Below are 19,834 nucleotides of genomic sequence, written 5' to 3'. Positions count from 1 at the left end.
GACTAGGTTTCGTGTTATTTTGGATTATTGCTATTTGTTTGATGTTTATCTCTTATTGCCTTGAAGGATTGAGTGAGATAGAGTTGTTCGAATCAATCCTTCTTACTTGGGAGTCTCTTATAGCCGACAAAGGACCCTCATCTCTTGGTATGAGGTCTCTTGAATCTAACCCCTTGCAAATTACCTCCACTAAGTTGAATGGTGACAACTATCTTCAATGGGCACAATCTGTAAAAGTGTTCTTAGGAGCCCATGAGAAGTTCTCGTATATTTTGGATGATCCTCCAAACTCTACAGATGTTACCTACAAGTCATGGACAAAGGAGAATTATCAAGTTATTGCATGGTTGTTGAATAGTATGGATTCCTAGATTAGCCACTCAGTGATGTTTTTATCCTCGGCTAAAGGCATTTGGGATACGCTTCATATATGTTCTCGGAGTCTCAAATTTTTTCACGAGTATTCCAGCTTATTCAAGAAATTATTTAGTTCCAACAAAACTCAAGATCATTAAAAGATTACTATTCGACGCTTCGGGGCATGTGGGAAGAGTTGGACTTGTATCAGTCTCTTCCTTCCAAATGTAAAGAGGATCATGAACATGCCCATACGGAGCGGGACGATACTCGTATCATGCAGTTCGTAGCTAGGTCGAATTCCGATTATCTTCATGTTCGAGATTAGGTTGTGAAGCAGGATCTTCTTCTCCCATTGACGAAAGTCCATGCCATGTGTCAGCGTGCTACTGTCTCTGCTCCTTTTCATTCATTTGTGCCACCAGAGCGTTCGACACATCTTGCTGGCGATCAGTCCTCACTTGGCCTTCAGGTACCATCCTTGAGTTCGGGGCACATTTCTAGTTATGGTGGACGTGGTCGAGGCCGTGAGGGAGATCACACTCGTGGCTGTCGTAATCTTCGTAGTCGTGGTAAACGTGGACGAGGACGTGATGGTTCTCGCATTTGTTCGCATTGCAGTGGAACTAATCACACTATTGATTATTGTTGGCAGATCCATGGTCGTCCTACGCATACCGCTGCTACTGTTGCATCCACAATTGCTCATGAGACGGTCTTCCACTCCGACAACTGAGCAGTCTACTTCAGGGAAGTCTCTCATCATTTCTCAGGCTACATATAATGCTCTTATGCGGCTTCACGTTCATGATATTCTTGAGCCATCTCATGCGAATTCGGCCCAGTCAAGTACTACTCTTCTTGCGTCATCCTCTCCTACCTCCTGGGTTAGACTCTAGAGCTTCCTCCCATATGACTGGTAAGTCTCAATTCTTTTCCTCCTATTCTCCTCCCCACACTCAATATGTCACAGTTGCAGATGGAACCCAAACTCCCATCTTTAGGATTAGTTTCATCCCTCTTTCTTCGTCCTTGTCTTTGTCCTCAGTCTTGCATGTGTCTCATTTTCCATTAAACTTATTGTCTATTAGCTCTCTTACTAAATCATTAAATTGTTCAATTACCTTCTTCCCTTCTTGTTGTTTGTTCCAGGACCTACAAACGAAGAGAGTGATTGGTGGGGGGAATGAGCGAGGAGGCGTTTATCTTCACGATGATACACCCGTTGCCGCTTCTACAACCCTCTCTCTGGATCGAGTCCATGACACGGTAGCACTACTGCTTAGGCCACCCATCCATAGTTAGATTGAGAATTTTGTTTCCCTCCTCATCTGTCACTAAACTGTTATGCTATGATATTTGTGAATTGTCTAAACATCATCGTGCTACGTTTCCTCCTAACTATTCTGGGAGGAAATCTCAACCTTTTGTTCTGTTTCACTCGGATGTCTGAGGACTAATTCTGGTTACCTCCACTTTTGGATTTAGATATTTTGTTACCTTTATTGATTATTGTTCACGCATGACTTGAATTTATCTTTTGAAATATAAAAGTAAAGTGTTTGATGCATTTAAAGTGTTTTATCATGAAGTGTGTACTTAATTTCAATGTTCCATCAAAACCCTCCATTCTAATAATGGGGGAAAATACATGTCTACTGCCTTTCTGTCCTTCTTGCAAGAACATGGAATTTTGTCTAGGACGTCATGTGCTTGCACACCTCAACAAAATGGTATCGTAGTACGAAAGAATCATCATCTTTTTTAAGTTGCTCACACCCTTCTTCTTGGTATGCACCTACCTAAACATTTTTGAGGTGATGTTATTCTAACTGATACTTTTCTTATTAATCGTATATCCTCACGTATCCTGTCTTACAAATCTTCATTTATTATATTGTATCCTCATGATAATCCATTTCCTCTACCACCTAAAGTTTTTGGTTGCACATGCTTTGTTCAAATTTTGGATGGAAGTAATGATAAACTTAGCCCCAGGGCAATTAAATGTGTCTTCTTAGGATACACTCGAAGTAAAAAAGGGAATAAATGTTTTGACCCATTGACTCGCAAGAAATATGTTTCTGCCGATGTAACCTTCTTTGAGTTTTTTTTTTTCACTTTAGGTCGATCCCTCTGTGATCCTCTTGCGAGTCGGGGGGAGTATGACTCTTATCCTCTTCCTCTTTACACTAGTGATAACAGGGAAACTCATCTCCCCTCCGTTCAGCATTCTGTTGGTGATTTAGGTGACCCTAAGCCTCTGCAGGTGTATCATTGTCGAGATAAATCTTCGCACGCTCAACCATCCACCCTTTCGCTCACTTTGGATGTTGGCTCAGGTAACTCTTCTACCTCAAGTTTAGATCTCCCAATTGCCTTGCACAAAGGGTCACGATCTTATACTCAACCCTCCATTAGTAATTTCGTTTCATATGATCATCTTTCACCATCTTTTCAGTCGTTTGCAGCTTCCCTTTCATCATAGACTATTCCTTGGTCTCTCTCACATGCTCTTCAAAGTCCCAAGTGGACGAAGGCGATGACAAAAGAAATGTCTGCTCTTGAGAAGAATCATACTTGGGACCTTGTGCCACTTCCTTTAGGGCAAAAACTTGTTGGATGTCAATGGGTTTATATGATCAAGTTTCTTCCAGACGGCGCCATTGATCGCTATAAAGTCCGTCTTGTTGCTAAGGGTTACACACAGACTCATAGTGTGGATTACTTCGAGACATTCTCTCCATCTCCGGTGACTAAGCTTAATTCGATTCACGTTGTGATCTCCTTGGCCGTTAATTTATCATGGGGACCATGCAGAGGAAGTCTACATGCATCAACCTCCTAGCTTTGTTGCTTCCCACAACCCTGTGCTTGTATGTCGGTTGAAGAGGCTCTTTATGGACTCAAACAATCCCCGCGTGCATGGTTCGAAAAATTCAGTCAGGCTCTCTTGGAGTTCGGCTTTGTTCGTAGTTATGCCGATCATTCTCTTTATATATTGTCGATCGACGAGCATCATGGTTTTCATTGTCTATATCAATGATATTGTTCTGTCCGGTAGTGATTCTGTTGGAATGTGGGAGGTCAAAGAATTTTTGAAGACCAAGTTTGAGATCAAGAATCTTGGTCCTCTTCGCTACTTCCTCAAAATTGAAGTTGGTCGCTCTTCATCCGAATTAGTCTTGTCACAACGAAAATATGCGCTTAATCTTCTCATGGAGACCGGCATATTAGGGTGCATGCCCGCTACCACTCCCATGGATACTTCGCAGAAGCTTCGACCAGACGATGGTGCTCTCCTTACTGATCCCGGGATGTATCGACGACTCGTAAGCCAGCTTATTTACCTGACTATTACTCGCCCAGATCTCTCATTTGCAGTGGGCTTTGTTAGCCAATTCATGCAAGCTCCCCGTACCCCTTCTCACGGCTGTCTACCGCATACTTCGGTATCTAAAATCAACCGCGGGTCTTGGCCTCCACTTTCGGTTGCATGGTCATCTTTATCTTTCTAGCTATTTTGATGCTGATTGTGCAAGTAGTACTTAAGATCACCGCTCTACATCCGACTTTTGTACCTTCCTAGGTGGCAATCTTATAACATGGAAGAGTAAGAAGCAACCGGTTGTTGCTCGGTCCTCGGCTAAAGTAGAATATCGTGTTTTGGCTCATGTAACATGTGAGCTCGTGTGGCTTCGCAACCTTCTTGAAGAACTTGGCTATCCTCCTTCGAATCTCGTTCCTCTTCATTGTGACAACCATGCGGCCATCCATATTGCTCGTAACCCGATTTTCCACGAGCTAACCAAGCATATTAAGGTCGACTGTCACTTTATTCGGGAGAAAGTTGCTTCCAAGGAAATCGTCACCCCTTTTGTTCGATTCGGAGATCAACTTGCTGATGTTCTTACAAAGTCCTTCAGTCGATATGCTCTTCATCGTGTTCGTGACAAGTTGGGCATGATCAACATCTATGCTCCAACATGAGGGGAAGTATTTTAATGTAGGTGCATTTACACACTTTCCTCTTCTCCTGCGGTGTATATATGCTCTATTATAATAAAATATTGTGTTAGGGCATGCAGAGACTAACACAACATCTTTCCCAAAACTCTCATCTTTCTTCTTCTCTCTCTCTTCTCCTCTTTTCTTCACACTACAATCATCAAAACATTCTCTACTATTACCATTATGCTAGTTGTTATATAATCAAATTTAACATATATTTCTTAGATCCACTTGTGTGAAGGGCAATTTTTTCAGACATCTAAGTAAGAAACTGATGTTTTATTACCATAACATAACCATAGAAGTTATTTTTGAGCCAGAGAACTTCCTCTAGCTATGAGATGAACTAGAAATGTATTGCACTAATTCATTCAAAGCAAAAGAATATGTTGCAAGCCAGGACATTGAATCAGATCATCTACATGCACTACAATATTAAATTGAGAGCCTGATTAAAGGTTGGCTTTTGTCCAATAAACTTGACAACATCTACAATAAATTTGACCCACTTCTGCCTTGGATGGAACAAAGGAAGAAACAAGCTGAAGATGACAGTGAGGAAGTCGAGGTACACGACCCATCATTTCGTGCGAGCTAGCAAGAGAGTCGGGCAATTGTTTTGGAGATGGTCATAGAAGATTTAACCCAAGAAAGAGTAATAGTAAAATAGAGACAGATTAATGATGATGATGATGCATGTGGCCTTGTTTCTAGTTAGCACAAGGAGATATAACAATCCACTACATTTCTGGCCAATGAGCATCGACAGAGCAAAGGATGCCATACTTACGTGTAGTGACTCACAATATCACTAGCCAAGGGAGAAGCATTACAAAAAAATTGGCATCAGTGATACTGAAGGAGATGGGGCACCGGTTGGACATTAAACAGCATATGGATATGGATACAACTATGGATAGTTTGGGGAAGCTCCTGAGACACTTTTTTTTTGTTGTTAGACAAGCCCTGGATATGATCCACATGGAGAAGGTCGAAATGGGGGATATAGATATCCAAATCCAAATGTTACGATCTTATAAGTACAAGTAATACCAGTATGAAAGGTATTCCGTAATGGTAATGGTGGCCATAACGGCCACCACCGTTACCTTTACAACATAGGTCATAACGGCTGTTACAGCCCTTATAACAACCGTTACGATCTCTTTCTTTATTGAAATGAAAAACCTGAAAAATGTGTATCTGTCCCGTAATGTTTTAAAAAAAAATTATCTGAAAAACATAAATATGCACTGCAACAGACCATTACAGGGTTGTTACTGTCAGATTTGCTCAATGACCCTCAATCGAGTGGTCCTTTTCTTATATAGAAATCATTTTCCCTAAATATATTCCTTAATTACAGTATCCCCCAATTACAGCATAATATCTCATAATTACAGCAGCATCTATATCCCCCTAATTACAGCATCTATATCCCCTAATTACAGCAGCATCTATATCCCCTAATTACAGCATAATATCACCTAATTACAGCATCTATATCTCCTAATTACAGCAGCATCTATATCCCCTAATTACAGCATAATATCACCTAATTACAACATCTATATCCCCTAATTACAGCAGCATCTATATCCCTTAATTACAACATAATATCACCTAATTACAGCATCTATACCGCCTAATTCAGGAAAGATATTTACAGATCTGTTTCCTAAATAACTGCACAATTTATTTATGGTAAGTATGTTATCAAACCTACTAACATCCCCCCTCAGATTGATGTTGGTCGATCAAGAAGCATCAATTTCTCAACAAGAAACTGATGACATAGTCGTGTCATAGTTTTGGTGAAGACGTCTTCTATCTGAAGGTCGCTTGAGACATGTGGAAGAGAGATAACCCAAGTATCAACAGCTTCCCGAATAGAATGGCAGTCCACCTCGATATGTTTAGTACGCTCGTGATAGATGGGATTGGTAGCGATCTGAATAGCACTTGTATTATCAGCATGAAGAGGAGTGGGAGTAGACTGAGGAAAACCTATTTCAGCAAGTAAGCCACGGAGCCACATAATCTCCGACCAGGCTGCCGACATGGCACAGTATTCGGACTCGGTCGAAGATTTGGAAACACGATCCTGTTTCTTACTCTTCCAAGAGATAAGTGAATCACCAAGAAACATACACTACCCAGTGACAGACTGGCGAGTATCAGGACATCCTGCCTAGTCAGCATTACTAAAAGCCACAAGGCGAAGAGGAGTACCAGTAGAGAAGAACAAGCCACAGTGAGAGGAACCCTGGAGATATCGAATAATTCGGCAGACCGCGGCAAGATGAAGGTGGCGAGGAGACTACATAAATTGACTGACTTGCTCGACAGCAAAGGAGATGTCGGGCCGTGTAATAGTAAGATAATTAAGACTACCAACTAACTGTCGAAACACCATGGGATCAGGAAGGAGATCCCCCTCCTCACGTCGATACTTGACATTCACTTCCAAAAGGGTATCCACGGAAGAAGAGTCCTGCAAACCAAACAAGGAAATCAAGTCCTCCGTGTATTTATGCTGATGTAGAAAACCCCAGAGGAATCGAACTGAACTTCCAAACCGAGGAAATACCAGAGAGGACCAAGATCCTTCATATGGAATGAATCATGAAGATGCTGCTTGAGTAGATCAATGAGGGCAGAACCAGTCCCAGTGATGACAATGTCGTCGACATAAACCAGAAGAAGAACGATACCAACAGAAGTTGTACGAAAAAACAACGAAGAATCATATTGGCTTTGGATGAAAGAAAATCAAAGTAAGGTAACCCAGAATTTATCAAACTAGGCCCGGGGAGCCTGTTTCAAACCATACAAAGAGCGCTTCAACTTACACACATTCGACGTTGACAACGAGCAGAGGCCAGGAGGAGGTGTCATGTAAACATCTTCCTGTAAATCACCGTGAAGAAATGAGTTCTTCACATCTATCTGGCAAAGGGACCATCCCTGAGAGGCTGCAATGGCAATAAAAGTACGCATAGTTGTCATTTTAGCGACAAGAGCAAAGGTCTCCTCATAGTCAACCCCCTACTCCTGGCGGTTACCAAGGGCAACCAAACGAGCCTTATAAAGGTCCACAGACCCATCGAGCCAAAGTTTTACAGAAAAAACCCACTTATACCCAATTAGCTTGACATGAGAAGGACAAGGGACCAACCCAAGTCTGATTTTCTTGAAGAGCTTAAAGTTCTTCCTGCATAACCTTTCTCCAACACTCATGTTTATCAGCTTGTGAGTAGGAATTAGGAATCGACACAGTTGATAAGGTAGCTATGAAGGAGGTATGAGGGAAACCATACCTATCTGGTTGATGAGAAGTACGGCCAGATCGTCGAGGAGGGTGCAAAACGGGATCAGGTGGCAGATCAGACTCAAGGTGTAGAGTTGGTCGACGGCGTTCATACACAAAACTAGGCTTGAAGCGTTCAGGAGGGAACATCAAATCATCAAAGTGAGGAAGAACAGAAACTGCAGGAGATGATGTAATAGAACTAGGGAAGAAATATTGATGCTCAAAGAAAACGACATTACTAGATATATGAAATTTATTGGAAGAAACATCATAGCACACAAATCCTTTTTAAGATAAGTTATATCCCATAAAGACACATTTCACAGATTGCGCAGAGAGTTTGTGACGTTGATGCGGAGGTAGATGCACAAAACAGACACAGCCAAAAGTGTGTAAGTCAAGAAAGCTAAGGTGTGTTTATGCAGACGATAGAATGGAGAGTCGAAATTTAGCACTTTAGAAGGCAACCTATTAATCAAGTATACTGCTGTCGCTAAAGCTTCAACCCAAAATTTAGGAGGAACAGAGGATGCAAGTAACAAGGTCCTAGCAACATCTAACAAATGTCGATTTTTGCGCTTAGCCACGCCATTCTGTTAAGGCGTATAAGGACACGAGTGGTGAGAAACAATTCCTTTGTGACGAAGAAACTCAAGAAATTCATGAGACATTCTCCACCAGAATCAGATCATAAAGTCTTAATGCTAGTGGTAAATTTATTCTCAACATATGCTAGAAACGATTTGAAAACAGCAAAGACTTCAGACTTATAACGCAGAAAATATACCCAAGTATGCCGACTATGGTCATCTATGAATGTCACAAAATATTTATAATGAGCATGAGAAATGACAGGAGTAATGCCCCATACATCACTATAAACAAGGTCAAAGCAACTCTTTGCCCTAATCCCGAAAGAAGGGAAGGGAAGAATCTTACTTTTTCCGATTTTACAGGTAAAACAATCAAAAGACAAAGCACGAGGCGAAGAAGAATCTTTTTTTCCCAACGAACCAGAATTCAGCAAATGAGATAAAACAACATTGTTTGGATGGCCTAAACATTTGTGCCATACATCACAATTATTGGAGATAGTAGTACAAGCCAAAGAAATGATACTAAGAATGGAAAAGTATAATGGAAATAGTCTCCCAACTTTAGGCCCCTTCGCTATTGTCCTCCCCGACACCGGATCCTACACACGACAACCATCATGAGAAAACTGAACATTATAATTATCATCTACTAATTGTCCAACCGAGATAAGACTCGTAGAAAGCCCAGGTGATACAAAAATATTAGTAAGTGACGGTGCGATATCACCAACCCCAGTAATCGGTAAACGATGGCCATTAACAACTTGAATATTAGAAGAACCAGTGTACTTACGAACATTGCTAAGCATATCAGGAGAACTGGTCATGTGATTGGATGCAGCGGAGTCAACAAGCCAAGATTGAGAGGGTATAGTATGTATAGTAACCTTACTTTGCAGCCCTAAAGCGGAAAATGCCGATACAATCATTTGCTGCACCATTTCAGGTGTAAGGGCAGGTGTAGTAGCAGTGGAAGATGACACTGGAGCGAGATTTTGAGTGCTGGTTACCCCATCCGAAGTGTGGCCAGTAGCAGTAGCATGATAAGCATTCACGGGGTCGGTTTTGAGGATGTGTTGAGCATTCTTTGATGATGTGCCCCTTCTGTTTACAGTAGTTGCAAAACTTTTTAGCACAATGGGCAGCAATATGCCCATAATCTTTGCAACTGTAGCACTGAACTGTACGCATGTCTCGAACCCTACCTTTGCTTTGAGCAGCGTATGCGACAGCATTCTCTTGCGGAAGCGAAGATTGAGTAAGAAGACATTGTTCCTCTCGAAGAAGTGCTCTAAAACTGTAACGTCTCGGATTTTTGCCAACTTGGAGTTGGACGTCCTTGGGCAATGGGTCGATCATAACACCTTATTGACTTCTCAGAACTCGATCCTAAAGTCACAAATCCCCTTTTCAACCCATTTCCTCCAAAATCTCACCTTTCACCACCTTATTCTTCAAATTTTTCTAAGTATTTTCATATTAGACACTAATCCTAAAGTTTAAATGAAACAATACTTAAACTAAAATTTACTATAAATAGTAAATAAATAAATAAAATGGGTTTTTGACCATTAACTTCATGGAATCTCATAAAATAAATAGGTTATTTGGATAAAGCAGCTTCTCCTACCCAGTGTTCGAAATATCGGTATCGCACAATGTATCGCACCCTTGGGATATAGATACGTATCGGTTATCGCACGGGATATATCGTTTGTATCGCATAGTTTATCGCACTTTTTGGGAAACATGGGGAAACATTGGGAAAATGGTTGAATTTTTTAATGAAACTTTGGGGATTGTTAAAAAGGCCTTTAATACACACTTTTAAATCATAAAGTTTCAAAAAAGAAGTGTACATAATAGATTTCCTTTGTAGAGGGTCCTAAGCTATGCGCTGTCCGATTGAACTAAGATAACTATATTCAGTATCAACCCCGTCCATCCGTTTTGCCATATCATTTTAGGACATTATCCAAAAAATAAAACAGATCCAATAATTAGGTAGACCATACCATAGGAAATTATGGTAATTGACCATTAGTGGACCACAAAAGTTTTGGATCAAGCTAATAATAGTTTTTTCTCTTCATTCAAACCATAAAATTATCTGGTAAAATGGATGGACGGAGTGGATAAAATACATGAATTATAGTGGGCTCACAAAGTTTACAAAGTACACTCCTCACTAGGGGATCCACTTCCCACCACACTGGGGGGGGGGGGTTTCTTGCCAAGTTCCTTAGCTCGAAACCTAGGTGGGGCTCACTGTGATGTTTGTAAGAAATCCACCTCGTCCATTCATTTTTTGAGATCATTTTAGCAATTGAGAACAAAAATAAGCAGGATCCAAAACTAAAGTGGGCCGCACTAAAGGAAAAGGTGGGTAGGAAAATTCCTACAGTTGAAACCTCCCTGGGTCGACAGTGATGTTAACATGCCATCCATACCGTTCATAACGTTATTCCTACATGGATGAATTGAAAATACAAATATTAGTCTGATTCAAAACTTATGTGGCCGTATGAATATGTGTGGATGTTCAATCCTCACATTTTTGGCACATTTGAGTATTAGATCCTAATCATTTTTTACGCCATGTTCTAAAATGATCTCACAAAACGGATGGACGGAGTGGATTCCTCACAAACATCATAGTAGGCCCCACTAAGGTTTCAAGCGCAGGAACTTCCCGCGGAAGGCTTTGGCAGGAAATCCGTATATGGACGAAATCGGATTGCGTAATGAGTTACTCAGTACCCTTTTATCGTGCTGAGTAAACTCAGTTGGGGCTACTGTGAATGTGTGTGAGTTATCCACGCCGTCCATCTGTTTTTCCAGCTCATTTTAGTGGTTGATCTGAAAATTGAAGAATGCCCCAAAGCTTAAGTGTGCCACACCACAGGAAACAGTGGGAATAATGACTTCCACCGTTGAAACCTTGATAGGGCCCATAGTGATGTTTATTTGTCATCCAACATGTTCATAAGATCACACAGACATGAATAAAGGGAAAACACAAATAACAAATTGATCCAAAACTTCTGTGGGCCCCAAGAAATTTTCTATGGTAGAATTTCAATTCACATTCTTTCCCATGGTGAGGTTTGCTTGAGTTTTGGATATAATTCGTTTTTGGGATATAGCCTCAAATTATCTACTAAAATGGATGGACGGAGTGGATAACATATTTAAATCATGGTGGACCCCACAGAGTTTACTCAGTACGCTAAGCGTGCGGAGTTGCTCAGTACGCAATCCGCGTCCGGTGCTGACGCTCCTCGAGCTCAAGTTGTACCAACATTTCAAAGTTACATGCCCCACAATAATGTATTTATTATATCTACACCGTTCATGCATTTGGAGAGATCATTTTAGATCATGAACCCAAAAATGAGTCATATCCAAAGCTCAAGTGGGCCACACCACAATCAGCAGTGGGGACTGATTCTCACCATTAATACATTCGTAGGGCCCACATAATGTTTATTTTCCATCCAATCTGTTAATTAGGTCACACAGACCTGGATTAAGAGGAAAAATAAATATCATATTGATCCAAAACTTCCGTGACCCCCAAAAGGGTTTCAATGGTGGACGTTCAATCCACCACTGCTGTTTGCAGTGTGGTTTAGTTGATCTTTGGATCTGTCTTATTTTTCGGCTAAAGCCTTACGAAGAGCTCGCCAAATGGACGAACGGTCTGGATATAACACATACCTCGTGATGGGACCCACAGAACTTGGTGACGTCCATACAGTGGTGGTGTGCGGTACCCGATTTTCATAAAACGGGCCAAAACGACCTTTATTTTTACACAGAGAGGGTTCCGGAAGCCGGAACCCTAAACTTTCTCCCAAATCGCATCGTATCGGCGAGGATGTCTTCGGATTTCTCTCCAAAATCGGAGATTTTATTTATGGTAACCTAGGAACGATGCTTCAATTCGAATGGCCCACCAAATGGAAGCTTCCGATCATGGCGATCTCTTCTACAGGTACCGAAATCCACCTTCGAATTTTTTTTTTTGATTTTTTCGGATGATGACGTCGATGTCCGACAATAATGGAGAGGAAATCGCGCGATATCATCAAAATATCGTGCGATATCGACGATATATCGGCCGATATCTGGAATTTGGGGTTTTTTGGTATCTTCCGGGGGTTATCGCGAGTGTATCGTCTCGCAGGGGTATGATAACGATAATATCGGCCGATATATCGGCCGATAGTATCGATATTTCGAACACTGCTCCTACCCCAAAATCATATATTGTACGTCAAATAACTCATTTCGATTTGCAAGATGCACTCATTTCAAGAATCGAGTGGCGGAATTACCACTAGACATCACAGCGAGCGGGCGGCGCCACCGCCCGGTCGCCGCCGGTGCACCAAGTTTTGGTGGACCCTCGCTGCAGATTTTCTGCACTTTTCGATCGACTTCAAAAAGTCATATCTCTCTCGTTATAATTCCGAATTAGGTGATTTAAAAGCCAGATTGAAGCTTGATAAGTCTAGTTTCATGTAAAAATAAGTGAAAAATATAATAAAAATTTTAATATAGTTAAATCTAGGTTGATGTGACAACTGTCCAACAATTATTAGTGTGGACAGCTGCTACTTCTAGAATTTTTAGAACTTTTCTACTACACAAAATCAAATGAAATTTGGTGGAGATGAAGTAAACTTGATGACGAACTACTAGAAAAATAATTAAAATAATATACTAACTAAAAGTGCCAAAAAGGGGCATAGAACTACCTAGGACCTTATTCTGTCGAAATTAGGGCGGAATTTAGTCAAGTACTAAACTAAAGAATTGTTGGATTTAGCTCGAACCACTATTTACACAAATGGCAAGACCCAAAATCATTAATACCATTGACTCAACGTCCCTTTCAAACCTAGGACAAATCCCAAAATCCGGTTGCTCTCGAGAGCACATTGAAACTCCATATCGGACCTGGACCGTGCGTCGAAAGTCCGATTACCGTGAAACTATAGGATTATGTCAGTCTTATTGGACTTGACAACCATCGCGGGAATCGAGCCCAAATAGTATCCAGAAATGCACAACTTAAGCCCTGAGCGAAGTGTGTAAGAAACGCGAATATCTTTAGAAAATGAACCAAAACTCAAGTGAATTGGGTCATTCGTTCACAGGCGAAATTGAAGACTTCAAACCGTCAGATTCTGACCCAACTACACCATTGGATCAGGGAAAATTTCCAACACATGTCAGTGTACTTGTGGCCCTAATCGAGTGACAATAGCCATTGAACTGAAACTGGTGCTCCGCGGTCGATCCACAAATCCGATCGGACCGAAATCTTAACCTGACATAGATCCATTGTCAGGGAACTTTCCCCAAACCGTATGCAGGAAATGGACCTCCAGATAGGCCCCGTTTATCAGAAACAGCCACCATTTGACTATAACCTAAGTATACCATGGCCCTAGGGCCATTGACATCAGTTCTAGGCTTATAAATAGTCCTTAAACCACCCCATTCCCATTCCATACGATTTTCTCCAAACCCTAGGAGAGAGAAGAGAGAAAAAAGAGAAAAAGAATAAGGAGAGAAGGGAGAGTCTGGGAGATCGTTATTGGGATTCACTCCCACAACTCCACACACCGAATCGCCACGCCACCATCGTTGCACCGTTGATTCTGACTTTGATTTGGATAAGAAATCCCAACCCTAATCTCGTTTTAGGAATCCAAATAGAGGAATCGGTGAAATAGCTAACCCGCTTCGTGATTTAGGTAGTCGTTGTGCTGTAGACAGAGACGTAGTGTACGAACCGAGTTCGTAACGAGCAAACCGACGAAAGGTGCGAACTATAAATGCTTAGGCTATGGTTTTCAAGGCTTTCAATGTCAGTTAATGATTTATGACTGACTTGATTGCTATCACATGTGCTTAGATACGATGTTTTCCGTATATTATGCATATATATAAATTATGTTGATTATAATGCATTCCATGTGTTTGTTGAAATGTTTGAATGAATATGGAATTTGGATTTGTGCATGCCATGATTATGAATTGTAAATATATGATTGTTGTATGTGTGACAACTCCTTTGTAAAAGGACTTGTCATAATATATGTTATAACTAATTTATTACATGTATGTTGACATGTGTAGTCTAAGTGTTTGATAAAATGCCTGAATGAGAAAATGTTGGCTGAAATATGTTTAAGGAGGGTATTGAGATAGGATTCTCAATTACGTTATCTTTAGTTATAGTTTCCTTCATGTAACCTATCTTACTACTACATGCTTTATGGATGAAATGCTACGTATAATAACATGTGTGTTATTTGTTTGTCAAAATGCTGAAATAAGATTTATATTTGAATTGTTTGTCACATATTGTTTTGACTATCACATATGAATGCCTAAAGTGTTTGAGTATGATTGGAACTACCGCGTAGTCCAGGCAATCGTTAATGATTCCCGAATGAGTGGCCGAACTAGTCTCGCCACATTGGATAAGTTCGATGAATCCAAGTCGTACGATGATTGTCGACAGTGGTACCATTCAACGTACGCTCGTACCAATCGAACTTGTCAAGTAACCCGATTGGCCCATTATGTGTTTACCATGTATGGACACTACTGCTTGAATCTAAGGTACCAACTTACCAATGCAAAGCGCGTTCAACCTTGGTACCACGATCCGCTAAGACTCATGAGCCGGGCATGATGGTATGGGACATCATGGTCGAGCTGTCGGCCTACATTGGGGTGACGAGCCTCCCCGTAGTGACCAGTGAGCAACCTAAACTCGTGAGCCGAATACGGTGGTATGGGACACTGTATTCGAGCTGTCGGCCTGCCCCGGCACAGCCGGCTGTGGTCCCCAGTCGGGTTGGTGACAAGCCTTCGAAAATAGACTGCCAGTTGGTAGGGCGTCGGTGGAGTAACCTTGAGTATACACTAAGACTGCGATCAGGTGACGAGCCTTTCCGTAGTGACCTCAAGTGTAAACTAGGCCTGCGTTGAGGTGACAAGCCTCTCCGTAGCGACCCGGAACTGCCTATCGTATGTGATTAGCTAGGATTGACGACCCTAGATGGTTCATCGTTTGGGTAATGATATAAGGGAGGTACCTTAGCTTCCCGAATCTGTCATATAAATAAGCCTAAATAAGAACTTGGTTAACACGATCATGCATCCGCATTGCACGGTGCTTTGGCGAGGAAGCGTATGTTTACCGGGAGTGTTGCATGCGCGATCGTGAGATGATGTCGCTGACGGAGTGCAGGCGAGGGCATACATCATTTTCGCATACCATTCTTGCAATAACAAGAGTACTTAAGACATGATTATTGTACTACTTTATCATTACTGCTTGACTGAATTGATAACATGTTAACCTTTGCTTTATAGTTCCACTGAATTAGCTACTCATTCCCACCTAGGACGGTATTTTAAAATACCACCCAGACTCTGTTTTAGATGTAGGTAATGGTAAAGTCTATGCAGCTGAAATGGACTTCATGGACAAGGAGGAAGAATTCTCCTATGTTCAGCTATCAGGCGGGTCATCGTTGACCTTGTTCTGCTTCGATTGGATTACAGGGATACTGGATTAGTTGAACATTTACATTTTTGGCATTTTGTAAGTTTGAAACAACACTTGTATATATATTCAGCCCAGCTACATGATCATACTCTGGAGGTTATGAAACACGTATCTATATTTTTTATATTAAAATCAGTCTTCCGCTTGCTTAACTTAATTATCTCTGGAGTATGATATGCTGTTTTAGTATAATCTCACTCATGTTTAATGCACTAATACAGACAACATTCAAACATCATTATCTCTGTTGCATAAGTGATGCGTTGGAACTCGGGAGTTGAGCTTCTGCTCGACCCCGGATTTCCAGGGCGTTATAAAAACACACATCAAGAGAAGGTGAAGGATCTTTGTGCATCAGGTTGGAGCGAATAGACTCGAATTCTGGCCTTAGTTTCATTAAAAACTGGTTTCCTTTGCTAACTTCATGGACTACTTGAACAGCAGAGAGGGACTCGGCCCACACGTCGGCATACACAATGTCGGAAAACTCAGCTCAAAGACTCTAAAAACCATAGAAATATTCCTAAACAAAGAGTGTACCTTGGTAATAGGCAACAAGATCAATTTTCAATTGAAATCGCTGAGCAGAATGATCGTGATGATAGACCTTTTTCAAGTACTCCCACATCGATTTAGTCGTCTTGTGCGGCCTTAAATTGAGTATAAGCAGTGGATCAATAGACCCAAGAATCCAAGTCATCATGCGAGCATCTTTCACCTTCCATTGAACCAACGTCGTAGGATCGGTAGGTGCTGGATCACTCCCATCAACATGACCCCACAACTCCTTTCCCATAACAAAAAGTTGAAACTGAAACTCCCAGGCAGCATAATTCTTCCCTGTAAACCGAGTTTGAAAGACTTCTGATTTGGAATTGTTAGCCATAACTAGAATCTCTCAAAATGCACTAAAAAAACTGCAAACCAAAACCCGCACCGAAGAAACTAGAAAAACCAGAGCCTAGAACCACGAAAATTGGACCAAAGACAAGGTTGCAGAAAGTGGCTCCGATACCATGTTAGATTTGCTCAATGACCCTCAATCGAGTGGTCCTTGTCTTATATAGAAATTATTTTCCCTAAATATATCCCTTAATTACAGTATCCCTAATTACAGCATAATATCTCCTAATTACAGTAGCATCTATATCCCCTAATTACAGCATAATATCTCCTAATTACAGCATCTATATCCCCTAATTACAGCAGCATCTATATCCCCTAATTACAGCATCTATATCCCCTAATTACAGCAGTATCTATATCCCCTAATTACAGCATAATATCACCTAATTACAGCAGCATCTATATCCCCTAATTACAGCAGCATCTATATCCCCTAATTACAGCATCTATATCGCCTAATTCAGGAAAGATATTTACAGATCTGTTTCCTAAATAAATGTACAATTTATTTATGGCAAGTATGTTATCAATCCTACTAACAGTTATGGCCTTTACGGGGGCATAACGGACCGTAAATGGCAGTTACATGTCATTTTTTTCATAACAGTTGTTACGGCCATTACGACCCCGTAACGTGTAATGGTTGCCACTGTTACCTTTATGTAACGCCCTTTACGGCCCCGTAATGACCTTTAAGGCACACCATGCTAGTATGGGTAAGACTATGGCTATAACTGGTGACTATTCTTATTCGAGTTCGACATAGTAGATGCCTAATGGTGGTGGTGATCATGATCAGTCATCATCGGGTTTCATTGACAGTCTTCCTCTCTGGCTATCATATGGCACCCATTTCACAACCACAGTCAGATGATATGATGTTGAGCAGCCATGGACAAAGATTTTCTTTTTGGTGGTGTTTTGATTGGTCCGTAATGTATTTATATTTATTTTTATCCGTTTACATCACTTCATGCATTGACATCTTATAGACCTATACAAATATACTACGGTTATTTGTGGTAAAATGGTTATATAAATATAAATATATAATTGTCTTGTCGTAACATTCATTCCCATACAATCTTATTGATATTAAATCATTGAAATTGGATATTTTTATAAAATCAAATATAGGAATTTTGAAGTCAATCCAAGCATCTCATGTTAATAAATCATTTGGCAGCCCAAGAAAGCATTCTTACTAGAGAAAGGCCCATTACATCATCGTAAACATGTTCGAATGAAGGGGGAAAAAAAAAAGAATACATATTTGGAATCCTCTCAAATTTTCAATTTTTCCATTTTTACTTTTTTTCCTTGACAAATTTCAGCTGTTACAAACTGTTACAAAACTGTAACAGCCCATAACATAAAGGTATCACAGCCGGCCAATACTGTTATTGAATATACCTTGCTCTTCCCACATGCATGAGCAGGCAAATTTCCTCAAACAAGACTTGTTGTCAGTTTTCTTCAATGATAGTATTTGTACCTTTGTTTCTTTGCTTGACAGTTATCAACAGAACCCAAACTCTGCAACTGTGAGATAAATGGGTCTCATTCAGCATTGAGATAATGAGCCAAGAGTAAGATAATACCTACTATTTATATTCTTTTACAATTTTCTAGACATGGCTTCATTTTTGGCAATCTGCATGGGAAGCTCTATTAAAATCATGTTATTCACAGTAGAATTAACATTCCCCCTGACAAGAAGCAAACCGAGTCAACCCATAGGAAGTAGTTTGGCTCATAGTTCAGGGAAATCCATTGCCCTGTGCAAATACCTAAGGTACTCGCTTCCAGCTCCCACCATCCATTTCAAGCAGTTGCATACTACTGCAACAAATGTTCTCAAAAATGTCTCACATCCGTTTCTCACCTAATTTCCAACATTCAATTCTCAGTCTGGTTATTATGATTCGCCTCTACCTGGAGGATCTGAAGAAATGCACTTTCCAACATGATCATCATATGTAGCACAGAAGATAGTCCATAACCCCGGTGGCTTTGGAGTTGACTTCTATACAGTTACTCTACAGTTGCATCTTAACTTTTAAAGCCACCACAAAGTACCCAAAAGAGTACAACAATGCCACTAACTATGACATATTTACAGCTGTCAGATATCCTATTAACAAACATTTGGCTACTTTTGTTAGGCATAAGTACAATCCTCAACATTTTTCTTCATTATTAAAACTACCTTTCAAGATCTGTTTGTCCATAGTTCTCTTGAATAAGTAAGAAGGTATACATCTTTTTGGTGAAACAGGAAATTATATGAAGTTTTTGTTGGATATCATCTCGTACAAAATACCGCAGGATAGCAAAAAAATACAAAGAAAGGATACCAAAAGGTCTATATCTTATGGTAATCATGAATTAATTTTGATTACTTGATGACATTCAATACTATGGCAGTACCTTTCCAGACCGAAAATCTTCAACAATGCCATTCATCATTTTCCGCGACATATTTTTTTGTCCAGAGTGCATTCCCACAAGGAACTGACACTTCCAGAAAGTCAGTGAGGGTAATCTTCCAAGGATGAAGGCCAATGATCTTGCAACAATGATTCTCTTCACAAAAACTATACATTTCATGCCTGCTCTAGACCTAACAAAGAAAAAATAAATAAAGATGAATTCCCTCGAAAGATATCATGGAAATATGATGACAAACAGAACACTACTTACTTTTCTGCAGATACCTCAAATATATTATGAATCATAATTTCTAAATGAGCTACACAAAAACTTGATTACCTATTCAAAAGGGTCAAGACAGCCTTTTGAAGCAAAATGAAATTGAGGGACAAATTGCCAATCTCTAGATTCCAAGTATTTGGAATCTTTATGTATAAATTAATGGGCTAATTCTTTCCTATGGGGAGGTCCCACCGAGGCTTAGGACCTTGGGTAACTACAGTCGATGTCCTAAGAAATAGAGGGATTCTAGTTGTTGGATGATTGTATGCGTGCCTGGACAGATGGATGTATGCGTGATGATGGATGTGCATATGCATGCATGTGATGGATGCATGGAAT

At 40.5% G+C, this 19,834-nt stretch overlaps 1 protein-coding gene across 8 annotated transcripts in view; it reads right to left on the bottom strand.

Moving 5' to 3' along the window:
* Positions 1-19,834, bottom strand: part of LOC131216926 (endoribonuclease Dicer homolog 4-like) — a 188,393-nt gene that overhangs the window by 88,181 nt on the left and 80,378 nt on the right. For all 8 annotated transcript variants that reach the window (XM_058211553.1, XM_058211557.1, XM_058211552.1 and 5 more), the window contains one exon: positions 19,211-19,403. In XM_058211553.1, the coding sequence (XP_058067536.1) occupies positions 19,211-19,403 (193 nt within the window). The remainder of the gene's footprint in view (positions 1-19,210; positions 19,404-19,834) is intronic.

The sequence above is a fragment of the Magnolia sinica genome, chromosome 10 (genome assembly GCF_029962835.1).
Source record: "Magnolia sinica isolate HGM2019 chromosome 10, MsV1, whole genome shotgun sequence".
In the NCBI taxonomy this organism is placed as follows: domain Eukaryota; kingdom Viridiplantae; phylum Streptophyta; class Magnoliopsida; order Magnoliales; family Magnoliaceae; genus Magnolia; species Magnolia sinica.
Note: the sequence above shows the minus strand (reverse complement) of the source record. Positions and strands in the feature narration are given on the sequence as shown.